At 41.8% G+C, this 22,740-nt stretch overlaps 2 protein-coding genes across 2 annotated transcripts; one reads left to right on the top strand and one right to left on the bottom strand.

Moving 5' to 3' along the window:
- Positions 1-10,641, bottom strand: sgk3 (serum/glucocorticoid regulated kinase family member 3). Its single transcript, XM_076721463.1, has 17 exons — positions 10,508-10,641; positions 5,782-5,961; positions 5,503-5,586; positions 5,240-5,312; positions 5,008-5,083; positions 4,478-4,553; positions 4,040-4,089; positions 3,834-3,891; positions 3,384-3,467; positions 3,166-3,297; positions 2,532-2,644; positions 2,130-2,166; positions 1,632-1,718; positions 1,209-1,304; positions 881-1,036; positions 588-677; positions 1-323 (listed from the first exon to the last, which is right to left on the bottom strand). The coding sequence occupies exons 2-17, from the start codon at positions 5,875-5,877 to the stop codon at positions 153-155; spliced, it is 1,479 nt and encodes a 492-aa protein (XP_076577578.1). The 5' UTR covers positions 5,878-5,961; positions 10,508-10,641; the 3' UTR covers positions 1-152.
- A 2,061-nt stretch (positions 10,642-12,702) lies between these two features.
- mybl1 (v-myb avian myeloblastosis viral oncogene homolog-like 1) lies at positions 12,703-22,442 on the top strand. The gene is made up of 16 exons (XM_076761746.1): positions 12,703-12,725; positions 15,666-15,765; positions 15,997-16,068; positions 16,365-16,457; positions 17,243-17,463; positions 17,554-17,755; positions 17,863-17,937; positions 18,227-18,337; positions 19,159-19,398; positions 19,486-19,878; positions 19,994-20,133; positions 20,289-20,403; positions 20,542-20,658; positions 20,774-20,878; positions 21,223-21,414; positions 21,957-22,442. The coding sequence occupies exons 1-16, from the start codon at positions 12,703-12,705 to the stop codon at positions 22,080-22,082; spliced, it is 2,325 nt and encodes a 774-aa protein (XP_076617861.1). The 3' UTR covers positions 22,083-22,442.
- Positions 22,443-22,740: the final 298 nt, after the last annotated feature.

The raw sequence follows: 22,740 nt of genomic DNA, 5'->3' as shown, positions 1-22,740 counted from the left end.
ACCAAAATCTGCTTTAAGTGCTGTTTTTTTTTTTTTTTTTACAGCTGCTTGCTTTGGCTTCATAGAACAAGTTCATCCATGGTATAAATTCTTCCCTTTAGTCAAAAGAAGTTATGATGGTTAAGGCAATTGAAGACCTAATTGAGAACGTTTCATAGGAAAGAGTCATCAGAAGGTGGAGCGTAAGAGAAGCCAACAAAGGCATCGTCAGCCTCCATCACACTGGCGTTGACTATAGAATGCTCTTGAGACCAGCAGACCGAGTTGGGGACCATCTCATCAGTGAACTCAGAATCGAAGTTTGATATATCACACAAAGAGCTCTGTAAAAACAATTTAAAAAGTAAAGTTACAACACAAGTGCTTTTAAAAGGGATACAGTCAACAGTCATTAACAGCCATTAACAGTTAGTTAAAATCAGGAAAATAAATAAAAAGACTAAAAAGAGAGTGCTCCAAAACATTACATGAGTTTTGTTAAATCCAGGAACAGAGCGCATTTAAATATGATCAAATAAAATATGTAACTTTCTCTAAATTTGTAGTCTTCTGATTCTTTTACTACTGGGCAAGAAACTAATATTTACCACTCTGGGTGTGAATGGGGGAGCGATCTTCTTTTGTACAAGGTCATCCCAGTTGATGGAGGAGAAGAAGCTGTGTGCTCTGATCTCATTCTGAAAATGCAGAAAACATAACAATGTGATGTTCTATTTATAGAAAGATAGCTGATGAAGCAAAAGTCCTCAGTGAATGTACATCTGTTATACATTAGCAGGGGTGACATGATGTACATTCATCAGCCACCAGAGGGAGCCCACAAGAAATAAATTCTGCTGTACATAGTGTCTGGACAAGTGCACTGACTAATCTCACTTACAAAGTCGTCCCTAGACCCCAGTCTGTGTGTGCCGTCCTTCTCCAGCAGGCCCTGGAGGAGAGACCAGGCTGTGCTGGACGCACCAGGGCGCATCGCCAGCGGCTTGTGGAGGATGTTGTCATACATTTCGTGAGTGTCCCTGCTGTAGAAAGGCGGCTAGGATGTGAAAGAAAAAAGAAGTACGGGCTTCTAAGTGAGCGTGACAGTACGATGAGGTGCTTTAACATTTAGCACTAGAGATGACACTACATCATGTTTAAGCTCAAAAGCTTTGTTTGCAAAAGCAATTAAAAAAGAAATGATGTGTGGGCTCAATTCAAAAACTCACCAGGCCGAAGAGCATTTCATACAGCACTGAGCCCAGACACCACCAGTCGACTGTGTTATCGTACGGCTGCTTCCTCAGGACCTCTGGAGCTAAGTACTGGTAAGAGGAAGCACACAAACATAATAACATAACATTAACATTGACATTTTCCTATTTGCTTAAAATACACCAACCGAATGTATGTCAAACACTACTTCTGCTCATAAAAGCCTATTTTCCTCCAGGAGTCACTTACACACATACAGCCGTGTAGCCACTAGATTTAATATACTCATGTTTGTAAAATCATTAACCACACTTTACTCCAAAAACTCTGTTAATAATTATTACTTTCTGACACTGAAGGTGAGGCTTCTTTGGAACATCCCGGCGCAAATTCGTCAGTATTTAGACATGTAAACATCCAGCTCGATGCTGTCATACCTCAGGTGTTCCACAGAATGTAGAGGTGGTATCAGTCTGGGAAATGCCCTCCTTGCACAATCCAAAGTCCGTCAAAATGATATGCCCCTTTAAAGAGAGGACACAGGGACGTTTTTAGACAACATGTGCCACACAAGCAGCTCATTATCCTCGGGGACTGAGGATTCTATTGTTGCCCAGGAATGTTGGCTGCGGTGTAGCTCAGTCAGTCCCATTCACCGTCCCCTCACTTTCTCAATAAGGCCAGGCAGGAAAATCATTTGTAAAACCTAATCCAATCACATGCATTCTGTCCAGCTGGAACTGGAAATGACACTGTTGCTCACTGGTGGTACAAATATGACTGGAACAGAATGACGTTGGTGCTGCATCGTCAACACAGTATGTAACTTGGAAAAATGAGGTGCTGCGCCATCAAGGTATATTCAGTGTACGCACAGTCATAGTGATTATATATCAATTACACAATGGTGTGGTTAAAAAAACAGAAATACTCACTTCATGGTCAAGGAGGATGTTTTCTGGCTTCAAGTCTCTGAACAAAAGTAACACAAATATATGAATGTAAGTATAACCCCAATTAAGGTTGGGACGCCATGTAAAACAAAAATAAAAACAGGATGCAATCATTCGCAAACAAACTGTGTTTATCAACAACATTTTTACGTGTTCCTGAGGGCATGTGTTGGCAGTTATGGCCCCAAGACACATCATGAGGGCCAACGTGTGTCACATACACGTTGATATCAATTCATCTTCAATTTTATACATTGTAAGTTACATTTTTTGGTACATTTTCTAGAGTTACGTTAACTGACAAGACATTTAAGTTTGATCCTTAAGAGCATTTAATAAACTTAATACTAAGCATGTGTTCTCTGAAATAAAGCCCCTTCATACCTGTAAACAATGTTGAGAGAGTGCAGATATCCCAGTGCACTCGCCATTTCAGCAATGTAGAATTTTGCCCTGGGCTCTGGAAAGGTGCGCTCTCTTTGAAGATGGAAGAAAAGCTGAAATGAAAATGTTCCGTCTGATTATGGGAGGGAATTACATGAGGACTGTACCGTAAGAGCATTCCACCGTGAGAGCAAAAGTCAAATAATTAACCTAACGATGACTTTCTGAATCTAACCAATCAACGCCTTTGACTGAAAAGTGTAAATGTTGATCTGACTGAATTTACAAGGTAATGGTCTCTGCAGTCAACTTATCCTGAAGGGCTAGAGGCAGATGTACTTGGATCCAGATTGTGGTTAGTCATTCTCACACAGTCAGTCACACATGGCAGCTTTAAAAAGATCACACATGAAGGAGATAAATAGGAAGTCACACTCAGTAGCCATTCTGAGTAATGCTGTGATCCCTAATAAGACTTTCACACATGGAGGTGTGTTAACGAGCTACGGTGCTGCTCTGAGGCATTAAATGCTGTTTGATGCATATTCTCTGTGCCTCCGCCATTCTCAGCTTTTCTCGACCTTGTGACTCACTTCTGTGTGAGCGCATTATTCACAAAACTGAAACGACTCACTTCTCCTCCATTGACGAAATCCAAGACGAAGTATAACTTGTCTGTAGTCTGGAAGGAATAATGAAGCCCGACCAGGAAAGGGTGTTTCACGTTCTTCAGCAGCACGTTGCGCTCTGCCATGATGTGTTTTTGCTGATTGGAAGGAGTGAGTAGAGGAATTAGAATTCACACATGCATACCTGAAATATGGACAGGGTCATATTTCGTCGTGAAGTTACCTCTTTTCTGTTGAGAATGACCTTTTTCTGTAAAACTTTGACTGCATAATACTTTCCATCGTGTTTTCGTTTTGCGAGGAAAACCTGTATCACAAGAACGAGACAGCATGTTTGCCGTTGCATCAGCAGTGTAAACCAGAGTGCATCCAGATCTGATTCTCACTTCCTACTTGGAAAGGCCAACACATGCAGAACTAAAACTTGTTGCTACTGCAACAGAAAAACAGCACAGAAGCAGTGAAAGATGTTTCTAAACACAGTATAAAAGACAGATGTAACATAATTCTTGTTGATTTCTTAAATTGCTTTCTATGTCATGAAACGATTACATTGAAGACAAAAACTTTATCAAAACAGGTCCATGAACGAACATTGTAGCCGTGAGAATTCTCAGTCTGAGAACAGAAAGTGAAATGAAAATGTTTTCCCAGTGTTGTGTTGGTCACGTACCTTCCCAAAACTCCCCTTTCCTATGACTTTTAAAAAGTCGAAGTCAGTGGGCTTGGCGCTGAAATAAAAACGGCAGCATGTTAATTTCACGGATGTAAAGTTGTACTGCATGTGATTCCACACCTGCAAACTCTGACATGGTTAAAAATGCATGGCAGCCTGCTTTGTGTAGACTTTCTTAAAGAGTGTTTGAGTAGTGGACATACTGTGGATTTCCAGAGGGTCCCAGGTTAATGTTTCTGGAGGTAGAGTTGTTCTGTTAAAACAGCAGATGAAACATTATCTAGGTTAGACATCAACTTAGGCTACAACTAACACGCTCAACGCTGATTCACTACCAAGAACAAGAACCAAGAATACCATCCTTTATCTGTGCTACAATACTGACATAAGGTAATTCTGTTTACTATCTGCATTTAATTTGAGTCTGGATAGACTCTATCCATTGTTTCCAAGTACAAACTACACATTGTGATACAGAGCTGAGTCATCTCTGCGGCACGACCCAAAAACAGTGGTGAAGGACCAAACTTCCCCCTATATCTGGACTGTCCAGCACATGAACTGAAAAGATGCCGTCAGCAGTAATATGAATGGAGAAAAACAGAAACTGATCCATCAAAATTGGTGGATGGGTTACTTACTTTGTCATCTTCATCCTCAGAGGCATCTGAAAAGTTTTGCATCTTGTCCATCAGTAGAAAGGTCCTCACATCTGGGCTGTAAAGTTTAAAGAGGAAACCAAAGCAGTTTATTAGTTTAGCAGTTCCTTTATTGTCATGTACAATCATACTACATACAACATAACGAAATTTGTTCTCTGCATTTTAATTCATCTCTAAGGAGCAGTGGGCAGCCATTGTGCGGCACTTAGGGACCAACTCCAGCTCAGGAGCAGGAGAATTGACCAAATATACAAGTTTGCTAACATGCAAACTCTGAGGACCTGCTATCTGTGAGGAGACAGTACTGACCCATACAAAAGCAATACAGTATCATCAGCAAGCATGACAAAACACAACTTTCTCCACCGGTTTTAATCTAGTTCATGCCAAATGTGAAGCATGGCTAAACAAATTTGATCTCATTAGACTTTCGCACTCAGATCACTGAAGCCATTCATGTTAACAAAGTCAGCAATGTAATGTAATATAATTGCACTGAGAACACTTACTGGTTGCAAAGCTGAGGATGTGAGACGATTCGCTTGATGAACTCATGCAACCCTGCTCTTCTTTGCTTGATGAACTCTATTAGCAGATGCATGTATTCCCAAAAAAACAAAAAACAAAAATACAATCAAACATGGGGCCAAAACCAAACTGATCAAGCAAAAAAGCTGCATGTATTCTTTTAACATCAGGTTCTGGGATTCTGTCTTGACGTGCATGTCATAAGTCACTTACCAGGGTCAAAATTGTCCCCAAATATCCTCTTGGCAGGAATTTTCAAGTTCATAGACGGAAACTGTTTCCGTAACTGCATTAAAAGATATGAAAGCAACAGAGACAATTATGTTAAGGACTATGAAACGTCTATGGTCACAAGCGCATAACTATTCCAAATGTCAGTGTGAGCAGCGTGTCACAAAAACCAGTGAATCAAAGACTCGTGAACAGAATTATGGTAATGTCAAGGTGTAACATCAAAATGACGCTGTTCCACTCACTGTGTTGTAGAGTTTGTCAAACTCTGCGTAACGCCTAAAGACAAACCACTCCTGTTGTCCAACATTGACTATCACTTTGTAAACCTGAAAAAAAGACGAGGAGAGTCCACGTAAACACAAGGCATAGTCTCTAATGCTCTTATGGTCAACTAATATGGTTTTATGCCAAACTAACAGCAACAACATTTATAGACACTTGATGCCTGACAAACAAACATTTGCAGAACTCATTCTCCTCAGCACTGCTAATTGAACAAAGAACAGAATGCTTGCACGCACTGTGTAACGCTTTTTCTTGTCCCTCTGCTCGTTGTGGCAGGGTATGCTGACGTTTGGGAGACTGGGTTGCTCCTCCATCTTCAAAGCTGTTGGCATTCAAAGGTGCACGGTCAGAAAGTAATGTGTCCTCCTCGGGATAAGAATTCAAGTATACAACTAGCCCATCCCCATCCTGGGTCACTGTGGCAGAAGAGAAAAGAGAAGAGACCTCTCTGTTATTCAGGAAGTGAAACTGACTTCTTCTTCTGCTCTATACACACGGCAGCCTGCGGTGGTCATGCTGCCCACAAGTTTGTGAGCTGCTTTTTATTCATCAATTCCACTCCTCAGTGCTGTTTTGTAAGGTATTTCTTTGATGTTTGGCTCTTAATACAGCCCTATTAGCTCATCCATTAGTCTATCCTTTGATTATTTTCTCGCTAGTCACATGGGGGCTGCTTTTCTCAAGTGTGTACAAAAGATCACCTGGCCACCAGTTGCTTGCCTGTAGGTATCACATATGGCTATAGGAAATGGCCCCAATGTTCCTATTCAAAGTTATGTTCTTGTAAAAGGAAAAAAAACAACTCAGTCCAATGTTAATGTTAAACAGCTCTTTGCTAGGGCCCCCAACTGAGACCACTTGAACATAAGTGTTATCTAGCATGCAGCAGAGTGCCATTAACGGTTTGGAATTTTATTTGTATGGTTTTCAAGTCAATAAAACACTTTCCTTTTTCTCTGGGATGCAAATGGACCTATTCAAAGAAGCTGCACTTGCAGAAAACATTGTTGCTCTTAAAAGCTTTGCTGGTCTTGAAGCCGCTGTGAAGGATGAAGATTGTGGCATGCACAGGCAACAACGGGAGGGTCAGTGAGCTGCAACATGACAGCAGGCGGGCCCCCTCCCCCTGAGCAGCCAGTTAACTCACTCCTTCCTCTGAGCATGAATATCCCATCCTCACCCTCATCTGACACTTCAATAATAGATAAATATCACCACAGCGTGTATACTGGTTAATGACTTTTCCTTTGCTATTAATGGCGCCATCCATCCCCCTCACACGAGAACTACAAGTCTCTATCTGTGTCGCCTCTTCAACATGCATTCATCTCACACACTCTCTCTCTAACATGTGAACGCCTACAAGCTCACACTCATTCACATACACATACACATACTGACACACTCACACTTACTCTCTTACGCATGCTGGGTCTGTGACATTCTCCCTTGTTCCGGTCAGTAGAAAGGTATTTTTAAATAACCATGCAAGGGTCTTTGAAGCAGCGGTTACACAATAGGTTAAGAGCAAGACCCCCGGAGTTGTTCTTCCCCAACATTTCAAGAGGGAAATAAAGCTCAGTGCTGAAGTGTAATAGACTCCTTCGCCTAACATCTGTAGTCACAAAAGGTTAAGACCTAAGTTTCCTGAAGGCAAAGAAGGAAAGTTATTATTATTTGTGACTATTATTGCAAAAAGCCTACTAAGTGAATTACAATCAGCCGTTACAGAGGTTATCTGCTCTATGCAGCTGACCGGATGACATAAAACTATTATGTATAGAGTAAATACTAAACACTGTCTGATCTGACTAAATCACACACAGAGAGGCATATCTCTTTTCCCTCACTATGAGTTATGCAACGTCTATTTCTCCTACAACAAAGCTCTTTGTCTGCTGCCCTGACTTGTCCGTTGTTTTATGTTAGTGACATCAGCCTAGTTTTTCAGTAGTTATTGTCTCTCTAACCACAACAGTCGTTACTCTCACTGTCGTTTGTTTACAACACACGGAAAACCTGCTTTGGGTCAACTTCCTCCGTCTGCGTATTGATCTTGAATGCATCCTGAAGGGATATCTCATTCTGCTCACGTTGGGGTGAGGGTACAGCAAAAAAGTGGCCCTCTTTAAAATGCATGTGTGCGATCAGAGGGACCTTCGTGCCCTCTTCATCACTGCCCTCTCTTTTCTCTTTTACTTTAAACTTTCTTTCAGTTTCAGTTTCACCCACATTCATTAAGACAAATCACAAAGACAGCAACAGTATTAACATATTCCTCCGTCACAACTGTCCTTACTTAATAAAAACAATGGCTGTAAGTCACTATTATTATTATTCATTGGAATAGTTAATAGAGTATTTTCTAAATTAATTGGTAACATATGTAGTCGAAGAAATGCACATTTGACAAGCTAAAAGCAGAGAGGTTTTAGATATTATGCTTGAAAAATGACTTAGAACGATAAATCAGAATACAATCACAATAGCTGCTAATGAATTTTCTGTCGATCGGCTCATTGTTTACGTAACAATTTCAGCTCTTGTTGAAACCGGATCTGAAAAACACCATCCCCGTGAGAAATCAACACCAGCTACATGCAGATGACGAGTTTTGGCTGTAACTACCAGGTTTATGTCCTCTACCACACACTCTAGTGGGAGGCAGTCAGACTTTCTTGTGTTTTGTGAAGTCTGTGCAACTGTGGCTGGTATACACGAAAACGGTTGGCTATTTCCCGGAGCTGCCTCACATCTGTGCATGTTTTCATGGTTAAATGACTCTGTACGTCAGCTGGTTAGGACCAGCTTTTTAACATTCCAGAAATAGTTTAGTTCAAGGGAAACGTAACCTATGGCCATCTAGCACGACTTACACTTTCAGCTGACAATGCTACTACTTCATATGGAAAGCCGCAGGTCACCACACCCTCTAGCAGACATTGTCTAGTTTGGTATAAGGGTTAAAAACAAAACGTAGAGAGCCATAATGAGCTAAGACTAATGTTAAGCACATTCCCTAGCTGCAGTTTGAGCCCAGCATGCCCTGCACTCATGCCACAACATGAATTAACTTGTGCTGACAGACACAAATACGCTGTACTACGGGGGATCAAAAATAGCATTCTTCCTGCTTAGCTCAAGCGCACATCCTTGCCTGTGGACATCCTAAGAGGATGTTGAACATATTTTTTTTCTGTGTGTGTGTGGCTGTGTATCATGCGTGACAAGCAATTTTAGCCAGAAAACAAGGCAGAAGTGACCCTGCAATGGTAAATCAGATGTGAAAGCTCAATCAGGCATGTGTCCTCTGATAAACAGAAATGCAGACTGGTGCAAGCAGAAACGGTTAGCGCAGGTGACCACACAAAGACCTGAAATAGGAAGACAATCTATCTCAGAGGAGCTCTCAATTCTAACCTTTAACATGACTTTTAATCTTACATAATTTCAATTATTAACCTCTGTTCAAAGTCACTTAAAATATTTGTGGCGAATACACCTGAAAAGTAAATGATGTCTGTTTTGTGCGGGATGAAACTGAATACCACAGACATTATTCTAGTTTAGACACATCTCATTATGATGCAACAGGGACAGATCTCTGATTGAGGAAGTGCAGCTGGAGAAGAGTGAGGGGCATGAACTCAGTCAACCCCGGTGCGTGCAACCGACCTCAGCATCTGGACAAATTCCTAACCTAACCTTACCGTCCAGACAACTCACAGACATCCACTGTCTGCAAACTGTGGTGCTGGCTTCCTTTTACAAACAGGTCTGAATCAGCCTGTAGTGTGTGTGCACTGACAAAAAGACAACATTAGATCACAGAATGTTAGATGGCCTAGCTGGACAAGACTTCTTGGTTGGTGTTTTTAAACTCCAACACCACAGTTCTCACAGATGTACAGCTACCAAAGAGTGTGATATGCAATCCTATTAAATCCATCCTGCCATTTTCCGCAACTTAAAACTCTTGTTTTACAAAACATGTTCTTAGTAGCCACCTGTTACATCAAGCTGTGAACCTCCTCAGCTCATAACATTGGTAGATATCCACATAGAAATAATATATGGATTATCAAGACAAGTATCCTACTCACTACACATTTGTATTTGCTCTATTTGCTGATAAGCGGGTTTTTCTGTAATAGCATTACATGAGGAAAAACATTCATACACACATCATCCAACTTGTTGTGTGTCACCGTCCACATAAGAGCTGAATCAACATCCAATGCGGGGATTCATTTTGACAGCCTATGAGGTCTGACACATACTTTCTACATTCAGAGAACAATTACATGGGGGTGGACAACATGTCCCTGGAACACGGCATTGAAAAGGCCTCGCCGACCTCGATTTAATTTTGGCTGAGCAGTTTGGTGATCTCATAATGGTTTTCACCTGAGGCTGAGTGTGTGCTTACACCGGTACAACTTTTAAATCACACAGATCACGTGTATTACAGGAAAAGGCATACCTTCTCCAGCCGAGGAGAGGAGGTAAAAAATGAGGCTGAGGAGGGAGGAGTTGAACACACACACACACACACACACACACACACACACACACACACACACACAACACTGACACGCACGTCCTCGCGCAATGAAACGTTTGACTTGCCCTAACGAGCTCCTGTGTGTAATACAAACTTCAAACACAAAAGCCAAAAATTGCACAGAATCTCAGATTCTCGTGTGCTACACAGCAAAGTAGCTAACTCAACTTTGTTTAAATCACTCTGCCTCTGCTGAACTTCAGTTTAGTGCTGTCTTCGAACAGAAAAAGTTAAAGTTATGTAATATAAACAATGCCTCTACTATTACCTACACACAACGTTTTGATATTTACACTGACGCTAGTGTTTCTTATGCTAGGGATACATTACCCAACAGCTAGCCAACGGTAACGTTTCGTTAGCGAAAGCGAGGTAACGTTGACATGAACATCACGTACCTTCCAATACCTTGACGCGGGGTTCATCTATTTTTTTTTTAAGTCCAGCGAGGATGTTTCGCTCTACAGCATTTAAATGGTCAGTACGCTAAACATTTTATCGATTTTGGTTCGGACAGAAGCCCCTAACCCCCTAACTTAAAGCGTATTTTCTCGCTGCCCACAAGCGTATGTCAAGTGAGAGAAGCAGGAAACATCAGTCTTTCCTGGCCGTAGAAAGTTCCAATGAAATTTGTCACGGGACCTCACAACCTCAACCACCCACAGGCTAGACAGAGCACACCAGGCTATTTCCGGTGGCGTATTTCAAAATAAGGGCAGAGCAAACACCGGAGGCAGCCGTGTGGTGGACTGTGCTTTTACTTTGAGAAGTACAATGACTTATTTCCAGTCTTGTTGTGGGTGGCTTAACAAAACTACTTTTACACTCTGGAATGACAACATTGAGAAGTCAAACAGTTAAACAGTGTCACCTACAGGTGGAAAGACAGAACATGCCTATTATCCAAAACGTCGCCCACCTATTAAGTTTACCTCTATAAAAATAAATATAGTAAATTAAGAACTAGGAATGATTAATATAATATTTTAATTATATGACTATGTCAAAATTATGAGACATCAGCTATCCAGTATACATTAATAATGAATGAATTACAAGTGACAAGTGTGAGATAGTGTAAATTAAATCAAATCGTAAAGTAAAGCAAATCGTTTGAACTTCAAGTAGGCTATAAGTCTGTGTAGAATTATGAGTTGTCAAAATCCATACAGACGCATTGCACCACGTATCCCATAAAAAATGGCTATGTCCCGAGTCGACCTATCTACATGGAGCTGATAGTGCGTAGACATGAAATAACCAGAGATGTGACAAATTGAAAGGAATAGTGCAATCTACAGAAGTGGTAAAATGAGATGCCACGTGAATAAAACCCATTTATTGTGGTAAATGTTGTATTTTTGGCTGTATTTGAATGAAAAGACGAACAGATGTCAAAGTTTTGTCCACAAGGTGTCAGCAAAACACAATTCAAAGGAGCTGCAGAGTGCACTGTGGATATATAGGAGCTGCATGCCAAAGACCGAGGAAATGTTCTGTTATCTGCGCCAGAGTTGAAAGCTGTAAATGTCATCTTTAATCTTTCAATGCATCTCAAGCCTTAAACCCTCGATCCTCTGAAATATAATGCAATTATTATGTGAATCATAAAAATAAAGAGATGTAAATTTAAAGGCACGTTTGAAGCAACAATATAAGGTGGCATAATCTATAACCGTGCAATACCATATAGATGAGCACCACCTGCTAAAAATAAGCTATATTCCATGTTCAGTAGAGCAATCTCCTTTGAATATGTGTTGCTAAATAATAACACAAAATAACATTTTGGCACTGTAGATTCAGGACGAAATTGGAGATTGGATTAATCGCGCTTGCTTTCAGTGAAATTCTGGGCCTGGGAACCCCCTGAAGCCCCCTCAAGGGCCTCCGAAAGTCCCCACAGCCCACTTCGATCCACCACCGCCCTGATGAAAAGATCCATTCTGCTGCAGAAGACGACAGTATAGTCGCCCTAACTTAACGCCCGCCTTCTCAGATTTTAAACCAATGAAATAAAGCTTCTCCTACGTCTTACCAATCATTTAGGAGCCTCTCCTCATTTTTCTGCCCTATCAGTTTCGAGTACCGACATCTCTTTTCACAGCCCCGTTCCTGACCAATCAGGGGCAAGGCCGCCTGCGCAGAGGGCTGGGCGCGAGAAACGGCGGGATGGACAAAAATCATAACGTCAAATAGAAGTACAGATAAGTAACACAGCAACAGCTCAGACAGCGAGTAATGGCAGCAACATGTTAGACCCTTCAACTTACTGTCGGCTTTTTATGTTGCGACATTTCCTTTCCAGAAACAAGCAACAGAAGAGGACATAAAAGGACGCTTTTCTTTGGAAGTATGTTAAAGACAGTGAATAATTCTTTTACGGAGAGAGCGTAGTGTTATGGACTGTACATTAAGTTAAGTTAGCTCACTGGCTAGCCGAGTAGTGCTAGCTAGATGCTGCTGCGTCTCAGAGGAAACAAGCGATGACTGACAGCGATTTCTATGGATAAACTTCTATTAATGTGGGATTTTTATAAAGCTGCCAAACAGAGTTCGTCTTCGAAGAGGTCCAATCATCGTATCGACTGTCATGGACAACGTCAAACCACGCAGGTGGGTGTCAACGATGATAATACAGAGCTTTTTCATTATTCAGTTTGCTATCTGCTCCAGTCACCGGCGCTTCAGTGCACCTACAGTGAAAATAGCATAGATTTTGGTACCAGTGTCCTGTTAGATAATACAGTGTGGGCATTCACACTGCATCAGGCTTCATCTTGGACAGCACAGCGAACACTGTACGTGCACCTGCACAGTCATACTGTGACAGGGTACACCTAAGAAATTCATGAATGGTAAAATGATAGAAAACGTGCTGTTTAAACAGAGGTTGCGCTGTTGTTTTCTGAATATTGTTGGAGGAATACGGTACAGACCGCAGAATATTTTTGCGATGGATGGGAGGCGCGCAGCCTATTGTCAAACAGCAGCTTGCTTGGAAAGACATCAGCGTTACTTGCAATAAATAAAATCCTTTTCAATGGTCAGATTGTGTTTTCCCTGAATAAATTAAAAAAAGAAGAAAAAACAGAAAAAGCTCCAAATGTTTTTACAGTCATTTTTCTTGTAACACTTTGTTTCCAAGATGACCAAATGGGAAAAAATATAAAACTTCCTAAAGCCCTTCTTTTTTCTCAGAAAGCCTCGCCAAATGGGCCTGAGAAAACAACAGATAAGTAGGCTTGTGATTAGACTTGATAAGTTAGACTAGCCTGTTATATTACAGTGACCAAGTTAGCAGCACATTGATAACATTCACCAACAGCTAGGTGCACAATAATAAGGATATTTGCAATCAAGTGTTGTCAAGTGTGATGTTTATTTCTGTAAACAACACACAGTTAGGGCTGAAACGATTAACTTGTTAGTTAATCAACATAATAGTAATTGCAGTCATTTTCATAATCAGTGAAAATTTGCGTAATTTAACAGCAAATATTTGCTCGTTCCAGTCTGTCAAATGTCAGGATTTGCAGGTCTCAGTTCTAACTCAAAGTAAACTAAATCTTTGGCTTTTGTGATGGACAAAACAAGCCATATGAAGATGTGACATTGAGCTGTGAGGTAGCTGTGGTTGGTATAAAAATAAAAAAAAAGTCAACCCATCCATCAGCAATGAAAATAGTTGCTAGCTACAGCTTTAGTAATGGTCACATTTAGCTTGAATTAACTGTTTGTGTCTCATCCCCATCACATACATGTTCATATCTGGAGAGAGATGGGTGGCTCTTTCACAGTTAGAGCAGCTCAGGGTTTGATGCAAATCCTCTATTTTGCAATATCCCATTAACTATTTAAGGTTGATATATGTATTACAGATGCAGTAATCTCTGACAATGAATGTCTGGTACATTGGTGTATTTTACTGCTGCTGAGGCTTTCAGCTGATGCTACAATTGCTCCTTTTACAACTTTTGAAGCACATTTTAACTTTATATTCTTACTATTCCAAAGTTATTAAGTGGACAAATAATGTGTTAAACAAAATGTGAAGAGGTTACATAAGTCTGCCTGTTTTTTTGTTTTGTTTTGTTTTTTTTTACTTTTTGAATATCCTGACCGTTAGGGCTTTGCCATTCCCCAGACCACACCCCAGCGCACCGCCTCCTCACACACACTTACACACCTCTGGAGGTGAAAGAGCCTGTTGATGTGGGATCACCCCTTTCCTCCAGCCCCCTCACTCCCCTCCTTCCTGTTCAGCCATAGGTCCCGGCTCACTTCCCAACTTCTCTGTGCTCTGGTGAGGGAGTCAGGCCACGGCAAAAATCAATTACCGTGTTCAAATTTCCACACTGAAGACAACATTTCATACACAGTCTGATAGGAGACCCGAGGAAAGCACTCTTTTCCCCTTGTGTGTGTGGTCAAGTGAGTGAACGTGTCATCATAAAGGTCTGCTGTACAGTAACAGCTCTTAGGAATGGATAACTTAATTTCTCCTCCATTTATTAAACCTCTCTCCACTACCACAAAGAAAGTGTTGCCCAGCAGCAAGTTTTATGGGAACACAGAAGTACAGTGCTACCTGCCAACTTCTTGTGTCAGTAGAGAAGAATTTTGTTTTCTTGTATGCAGTATGAATACAAGTCGTTTCTGTCTTTCCTTTTATTCTGACAAAGTCTGTCAAAAAAAAAAAAAACTGGTGGTCCTCTAAATCTCTAAAGTGAAAGTGTTATTGTACTCTTGCGTTGTTCTTATGTCTTATATAGAGACCCGCCAGTATGAAAACATATTTCTATTCAATCCATCATTATACATTATATATTTATCTCATTGTTTGTTTACTTATTCCCTTACTATTTATTTGAATCACCAAAATCTGTTATGAAAGGTGTCTGAATGCAATATGAGTGCGGTATTGTGGTATTGTTTTAGTTCTTGAATCACTTTTAGACTTAACTGAAAGCCTCTTGCAAGCACCATCCATGTTTTTGTGCTTCCTTTCCTTATCCTGTCTTGCTTGTCTTGACTGATGCATAGAACGAGTAGTGGTCAACTATTACCAGTGGATTTACTTAGTAACTCAGATCATAAATGTCGTTTGCTAATACTGGTCACAGTGACTATATTTTACATCTTTTTTCGCTCTTGTTTGTGCATGCATTACAGAAAGGAACAGACAATCTTAGTTAAACTGACTAATTAATTAGAAAAATCTATTTAAAGCTGAGCCTGTGTAACAAATAAGCTTCTTGTGCCTTTACCTTGGGACCTTGAGCGTTGGCAGGATATCCGTTACAAGCAGAGAGCTTTGCATGTTTGCATTTGCATAGCTTTTTATGACTAATCATGATACAGTTTTACGTGTTTGAAATACACTAGGTATTGATTCTGGTGACTGTATTATGTCCATGCAATACCATTTTCATATCACTACTCCTGCTTCCAGTCATTACTCTTATAAAGATCATGTTTGGCTGTATTTTGTCTCCACCAGTAAAATCTACTCTTCTTTTACTCCCTTTCCACATTTGCCTTGTGCACTATTAGCAATGATGAGGACGAAGAGCTACACTCCCCAGATCCAGAGAGTAAAGAGAAGAGCAAGGATAAAAAGACCCTGTGCAAAGTAAAGTGGTCCCGAGATGAGGTAAGTTAATCAGAGGCACATGTGAGGTCTGGACTGAACGTGGTTTTGTGGGTTATTTTCATGAGTGAAATGTGGATTTTTTTTATGTTCTAAATTCTTGCAAATAAGATGGTATTTAAGTGGGTGTCCCACACATCTAAGGGGAATCTTAATGGGCAGCGTGGTAATGTAGATAATGTTCCTCAGGAGGGATTTTCACTCTATGTCTCTTTTTTCCTCCCCTCTTCTCAGGATGAAAAGCTGAAAAAACTTGTAGAGCAGCATGGAACAGACTCCTGGAAATTAATCGCTAACTTTTTTCCAGTAAGTATGTGATGTAATGCGTCTGAATTGTGTAATAAGAGTATTGAGAGTAGCACCTTACTGCTTTATGCCATGTTGCTCCATCTCTTTCCATTCTAACACTTAATGATCATCCAAATCATTTAGTTATCTCCTCATTAACATCATTCCTCAATTGGATGCTTTTGACAGTGATGGTAAGTCACTGGTGCAGTGGCTGGAGAGACAGATGTATTTACAGCTGTCAAGAGTAGGTGTAACTGTGAGGTAGTGGTGTGGTGTAATGAGGTGTCATTCTTTGTGTGGCTCTGTCACAGGGGAGGACAGATGGCCAGTGTCAGCACCGCTGGCAGAAGGTGCTCAACCCTGAGCTGGTGAAAGGACCCTGGACAAAAGAGGAGGATCAAAAGGTAAGAGGAGCTGGGAGTTTCCTGTTCTGGATAGACAGAGAGATGATAAAATAGGTAAATGATAGGGGAGACAGAAGGAAGCTGTGTGGAGAGCAGCTTAGCCACAGCGATGGAACACAATACAACACAAATGCCACAGTATGCAATGTATTCTTTACCTTCAGTCTAACAAGGCTGTGCACATGCGCAAGCTCACTTCCCGCTAAAACTTTCTTTGCCTTAGCTCCTTTTTTTTCTTCTTTGCAAAGCAAATGCTCCACTACGTCATCCCTAATAAAACACAGACTTTCCAAGTCACTCGTTTCAAGCTCAGGCCTTCTTTGTGCAGAGTAAAGCTCTAATATCTTCCCCAGCTCTAAGATGAACAATGTGTTCCTTAAATGGATCACGATTCTTCAAGAATGTCAAGAATGGTGTCTCGTTCCTCCAACATCTTGGCATCATAACAGAAACACAGACCTATCAGGAACAGCCTGGGCTGCCAATGATGACATCACAACATTTTTTCAGCCTTGACAGAAGCAGCCAAACAAGCTGTGCTGCTGCAGCTACAGTCAGCTTTCTGAACACTGGCCCTGCTGTTGGATATAAATGAGAAAAGCAGAAAGATGTGATTTCCCTCTTTGTACAAGTTTGTAGTTTGAATGAATCCATTCATGGCTTACTCCATCCTTTCACAAAATATGAGAGAGAACACCAGCACAATATGCAGCAATATATAGATTACAATTTTCTGTTTCAGAAACTAACCTCTAAATATCCCTCCTTTGGTGATGATTGTGCAGGTTATTGACCTGGTACATAAATATGGCCCCAAGCGATGGTCTGTGATTGCTAAGCACCTTCAGGGGAGGATTGGAAAGCAGTGCCGTGAACGGTGGCACAACCACCTTAACCCAGAGGTGAAGAAGTCTTCATGGACTCAGGAAGAGGACCGGATCATCTATGAGGCCCACAAACGGCTTGGCAACCGCTGGGCAGAGATCTCCAAGCTTCTTCCTGGACGGTAATAAAATCTTGTGTACACACTGCATATCTCCATTTGCTGTTTGTTTTGTGAAATGGATAAATGCTAAGCTGATCTTCTCCCCAACAGGACGGACAACTCCATAAAGAACCACTGGAACTCCACCATGAGGAGGAAGGTGGAGCATGAGGGGTACCTGCAAGATGGCTGCAAGAGTTTCACTTCTTCTCACACTGGAGTGAAGAGACGCCACCACAGGACGTGTCCTCCGACTCCAACAGAGCCTCAGCACTGTGATCACAGTCCCCTGCCTATACCAGGACCCAACCAGGTGCACTTCCCGTCTGGACTCCACATGATATGGTGTTGGATTTCTTTTATTTCTTGTGTTTATTGATTTATTGATTTTAATTTCAAATATGATTGTCTTTGTTTTAGATGGGAGGATATCCTTATGATCCTCAAAGTGGACACCTGATGGACAGTCTTACAGATACTTCAGGCTTCCTATCGGTGAGTCTTTCTCTATTTCTTTGCATGCCAGTGGGAAAAACTTATCACATTCTTCATTTTCTGGACTTTCTGTAATTATCTTTGTGACTGCTAACTCTGGACTTCAAATCAAACACTTGAATGTCCTGTTGTTTTCACCTAACGCTCGATAACAGATAAAAGGGGTAAATCTCAAATGCTCCCATAAATATTTTATGTGTGAATCAGATTTTTTTTGTCTGGTTTTTCTTAACTTCGTCCTTTCCTCCTGTCCTCTCGACCTCTCCTCCCTGACGTTTGTTTATTTCAGCCATCCTGCCTGGATGATCCTGACAGAGAGCAAAGAATTAAGGAGCTTGAGCTGCTGCTTATGTCAGCAGAGAATGAAGTCCAACGACAAGCGCAGTGCAGAGGTCCATGTGTAAGAACACACTCCGAACGTGTGTTTGCATACTTAGACAGCATAGCCTGCGTGTGTTTGTAGCTTACATACACTGTAAAAAGTTCTAAAACGGTCATTTTTAATATTTAATTTCTTAATGAATTCAACATTGAGTCTTAAAATCACGTCAAAGTGAGATAAAGACAGAATATTATGAATTTTCTTGAGCCACTTGTTGACAGAAAATTCCTAAATCCAATCTCCTCAGCGGACTTTTCCTTTTTTGAATGAAAAGAAGATTTTAAGACTTGAGACTATATGACTTTTTGCAGTGTATGCATGTGAAAACATCAATGGCACACATGTACGTGTGTCTGTAGCCTGATTTGCTGTAGTGTTGCTTTAGTAACTACCTTCCCCATCTTGCTACTCATTCAGACTGGCCTGAAGCTGTGCTTGGTAGCCGCCTTATCCACCCCACCCCGTCATTACCATCGTTCCAAACATGAACCCGCTCCTTCATCTCCTCCAGTCCTCACCCCCATGCCCACGCTCAGCCAGCCGTTTGAACCAAGCACCCTCCTCTGTCTGTCCTGTTCCTGTTCTGTCTCCCCACGACACTGTTTTCACATTTATTCGTATGATGTGTCATTCTTCACACTTCATATTGAATGCTTTAATGGTGAAGATTGGCCTGACATGTTGCCGTATCACCAGTGTTTTCCACACTTAGTCACAGATCATTTCAAAAAGGAAAAGGAAATATTTTCCTCAACATCTACCAGTCTCCCACCATTAAATCAGATCTGCTGCAGGAGCCAAAGATCTAACAGCAGTTTTCTCTCATCCTGCCCTCTCAGAGTCTGGAGCAGTACTCATCCTGGTCCGACGGTATGTCAGATGACACACTGACCACAAATAGCAGCGGCCTAGAGGACCGTGCAGAGAGGAACTCCTGGAGGGGCCCTGAGATCCCCCAGGGACCTCCACCACAGCTTCCCATCTCTCCCAGCAAATTCCTGGCTGTGGAGGCCAGCACTGTGCTCTCTACTCTGCAGACCATACCGGAGTTTGCAGAGACCATGGAGCTCATTGACTCAGTGAGTAACAGAAGGAGCACAACAGAAAACAGCCTCAGTATGGATTTGTTGACCAAAAGTTCTGAATGTATTAAAGATCTACTGTAGATGTGTTTGGCTCTGCAGGACCCTGTTGCCTGGAGCGACATGGCCAGTTTCGACTTGTCAGAGACAGCAACACCACCAAGGCACAATCAGGCAGGCTATACCAGTCTCCTGCAAGAGAGAACGATGGACAATTCGATGGGCTACGAAGTCAACACTCCGACCGCCATCTCTGGTCGTGACAAGAACTGTGCTCCATTCGGTTCGGGCAGTGTCACCTCCCTGACTCCTATCACCTCATCCAAACCCTCCCAGGCATCCATTGGGAGGAAGAGGAGAAGAGAGAGGGGGGAACCGTCTCCTTTGTGCGACAGAACCTGCTCCTCCTTCTTGGAAAATATCTCAAATTCCCCCAAGAAAACGCCAACAAAATCACTGCCGTTCACCCCGTCACGAGTAAATGAAATCTGCTTTTCTTTCCTCACACACCCTAATCCCCATTTCAGCTTGACTACTTCCTCATAGAGTTGAGGTTGGTCATGTGCTAATATGACTCTGTCTGTTTCCCCAGTTCTGCAACATATCAGGGGCAGAGCATCTGAGTCTGGATAACCCTGCCCTCACCTCAACTCCTGTGTGTGGCCAAAGGTGTCTCCTCAGCACGCCGCTCCAAAAAGAAAGCACACCTAAGCACCAGAAAGAGAACGACGGGTAAATGAATAAATAAAAGAAGTATTTGCCCCACAAGAGCTGGTATACGAGCCAGAAGCTTGCTATGCTTCATGGGAAATTAACACAAGAATCTTTAATCTTAATTTAACCAGATTAGGAGTACATGTGTATAACATTCTCTGTCAACCCTCTAGTTTGCGGACCCCCAAATTCCGTAAAGCTGTCATGATTCCAACCCCGAGGACACCCACTCCCTTCAAAATTGCTTTGGCTGCCCAGGAGAAAATGCATGGGCCACTGAAGATGGAGGTGAGAGCTCAAATGTGCCTGTGTGCATTTCACCTGTGTGTTTTCACTCTTTCATTCACAAGCTTTTCTTATTATGTGCAGTGTACGGCTGCATGATCTGGTGGTTATGTTTGCATGTGTGTGTTCCTGTTTTTACAGCCTCAGCCGCTGGCATTTCTAGAAGAAGACATCCGAGAAGTTCTGAAGCTGGAGACTGGAGCAGACATCTTTAACAGAGCAGACGTCCATCCAGAGTACAGAGCGTGGAAACACAGCGTATGTGTAGCATGCACACTCTCGTCATTACTGAAATATTCTAGTACTGTACAGCTCTACCTGAGATGGAATAGGAGCATTTACAGTTATTTGTATGTTGATCCTTTGATTTCAGATTGATGGTCCAGCTAGAAAGGTGCGTAAGTCTCTTGTGCTGGACCCTTGGGGGAAAGACTGCCTAAACGTCCAACTCTTCCAAGAGCAGCTCAACAACGCACAAGTGAGTCACGATGCTGGTTTAAAATCACTGGTTCAGATCTTGTAGCTAGATGAGAAAAATAAGTCAGCAACTACCTCTGATATGCACACGAGTAGGGCTTGTGACCTCAAAGAGCTACTGAGCGGCTGACAATGGAGAGGTGCGGCTGTACTGGGAAACTCCCATGTGTGACAGTGCCAACAGTTAGTGTATGAATTTGGAATGTAGTGTTGGACACGCATGTATGTGTTGCAACTGTTGGTAATACTTTCCTTTAAAATGCTACTTATTCTAAATTAAGTGCAGCATCATCATTTCTTGGATTGTCAGTTTAAGTACTCCATTTGTTGAACGTCACATCGCAGGTGCCAGATGAGAGTCTGCTGACGAACTCCTCACTGATCACCCCGATCGCCGAGCAGGAGGAGTGCAGTCGTTCTTTGACTTCCGTCCGAGAGGAGCCCTCCTTAGTCCCCGTCCATCCTCACCGCTTTACAAGCCCTCGTATGAAGAAGCTTCTTGTTTCCCACAAAGCACCAAAACACGCCACTGTACAGGTATGTAGAGTAGTCTGACTAAAACCATTGATGAGATGATTTGGATGGAATATTTTTCTCACTGATTTTCCCTTTGTGGTTTGTGGAAGGGGCCCTGTGGAGGTTTCTTGTAAACAAGCAGAATTTACATTTTCATTAAGTGTTACTCACCAAAACACATTGCGTGTGTCCTTGAGTTTAAACATGTCTTCTTCCTTATAAAACATTAGCAAAGGCTGCATTGTTTATATGCGTGTTTACCAGCTTGTAGTCTTCTTCTTCTTCCCTGCCATTTTGGTTCCTTGAAGCATTTCTTGGAGTACTACTGCCACCTGTAGATCAGTGGAATAGTGTGAAACCACTGGCAGGAATGCCCAAAACAAACAAAACAGGAGCCACACATCAAAAATCTGCTCCATGGAGGTCAAAAACCCAACAGGAAACCTTTAAAGAGGCAATTATTAAGATACACATAATGTGATGAGCTTTCTCTATGATGTTTTGCATAATGAACAGTTTGCTATTTTAGAACCATTAGTAATCAGTGGTTGCCCTCTGTGCAGGTGAGTGAGTGGGAAGCAGTGGTTTATGGGAAGACCGAGGACCAGCTGATCATGACAGAACAGGCCCGTCAATACCTGAACCCTTACCCGTCGTCTGGCTCTACCTCGAGGGCCCTTGTGCTTTAAAGCCGTCCCGTCACTGCGCAGGCAACACTACAACGCCCGTCCAACAACCGGACCCTCCGCTGAATCCCGTAAGAGACAATCCAGTGAAGACAAATGATTTTATTTTTCTGTCGAAGCAGAAACGCACTGCCAAGGACGTCCACAAAAACGCGCAGCTGCCGGTATTGTTTTCAACACATTTCCAGGTCACTACAAGACCAGCATAAAAAATGATACCTCTCTCGATAACATGGCAAAAAGAAAAACATTTGCATTAATGTTAATATTTTTAACAATATTTAAACACACGGTATCGAAAAAGTATCGATACTTTTGACAACCTTGTTCCCAAGTAGTTTCTTGTTCGTAGGTTTGGCTTGTGTTTCCTTCAGATACACACAACCTGGCAACATGAACAGTTTTGTACAGATATGAAAAGGCTAGATTTCTTTTTCCTGCACTAGTCGGTAATGTTGAAACAACCTGCACATACAGTAGGCTGTAGAAATAGTGTTTATAACTAGCAGTGGCTGCTTCTGAGTTTTATATTGTTAATATATTGTTTAAATGACAAGAAAGACATTTTATAATGTAACGCTACTCATTGTGTATCTCCTTCAGCTTGTTTTGCTAAACTGCCCCATTGCTGTTATCAGAAAAAAACCACGCACATGCACAA

This window comes from Chaetodon auriga, chromosome 21 (assembly GCF_051107435.1).
Source record: "Chaetodon auriga isolate fChaAug3 chromosome 21, fChaAug3.hap1, whole genome shotgun sequence".
NCBI lineage: Eukaryota > Metazoa > Chordata > Actinopteri > Chaetodontiformes > Chaetodontidae > Chaetodon > Chaetodon auriga.
The sequence above is the reverse complement of the archived record's forward strand: the minus strand, read 5'-3'. Positions and strand labels throughout refer to the sequence as shown.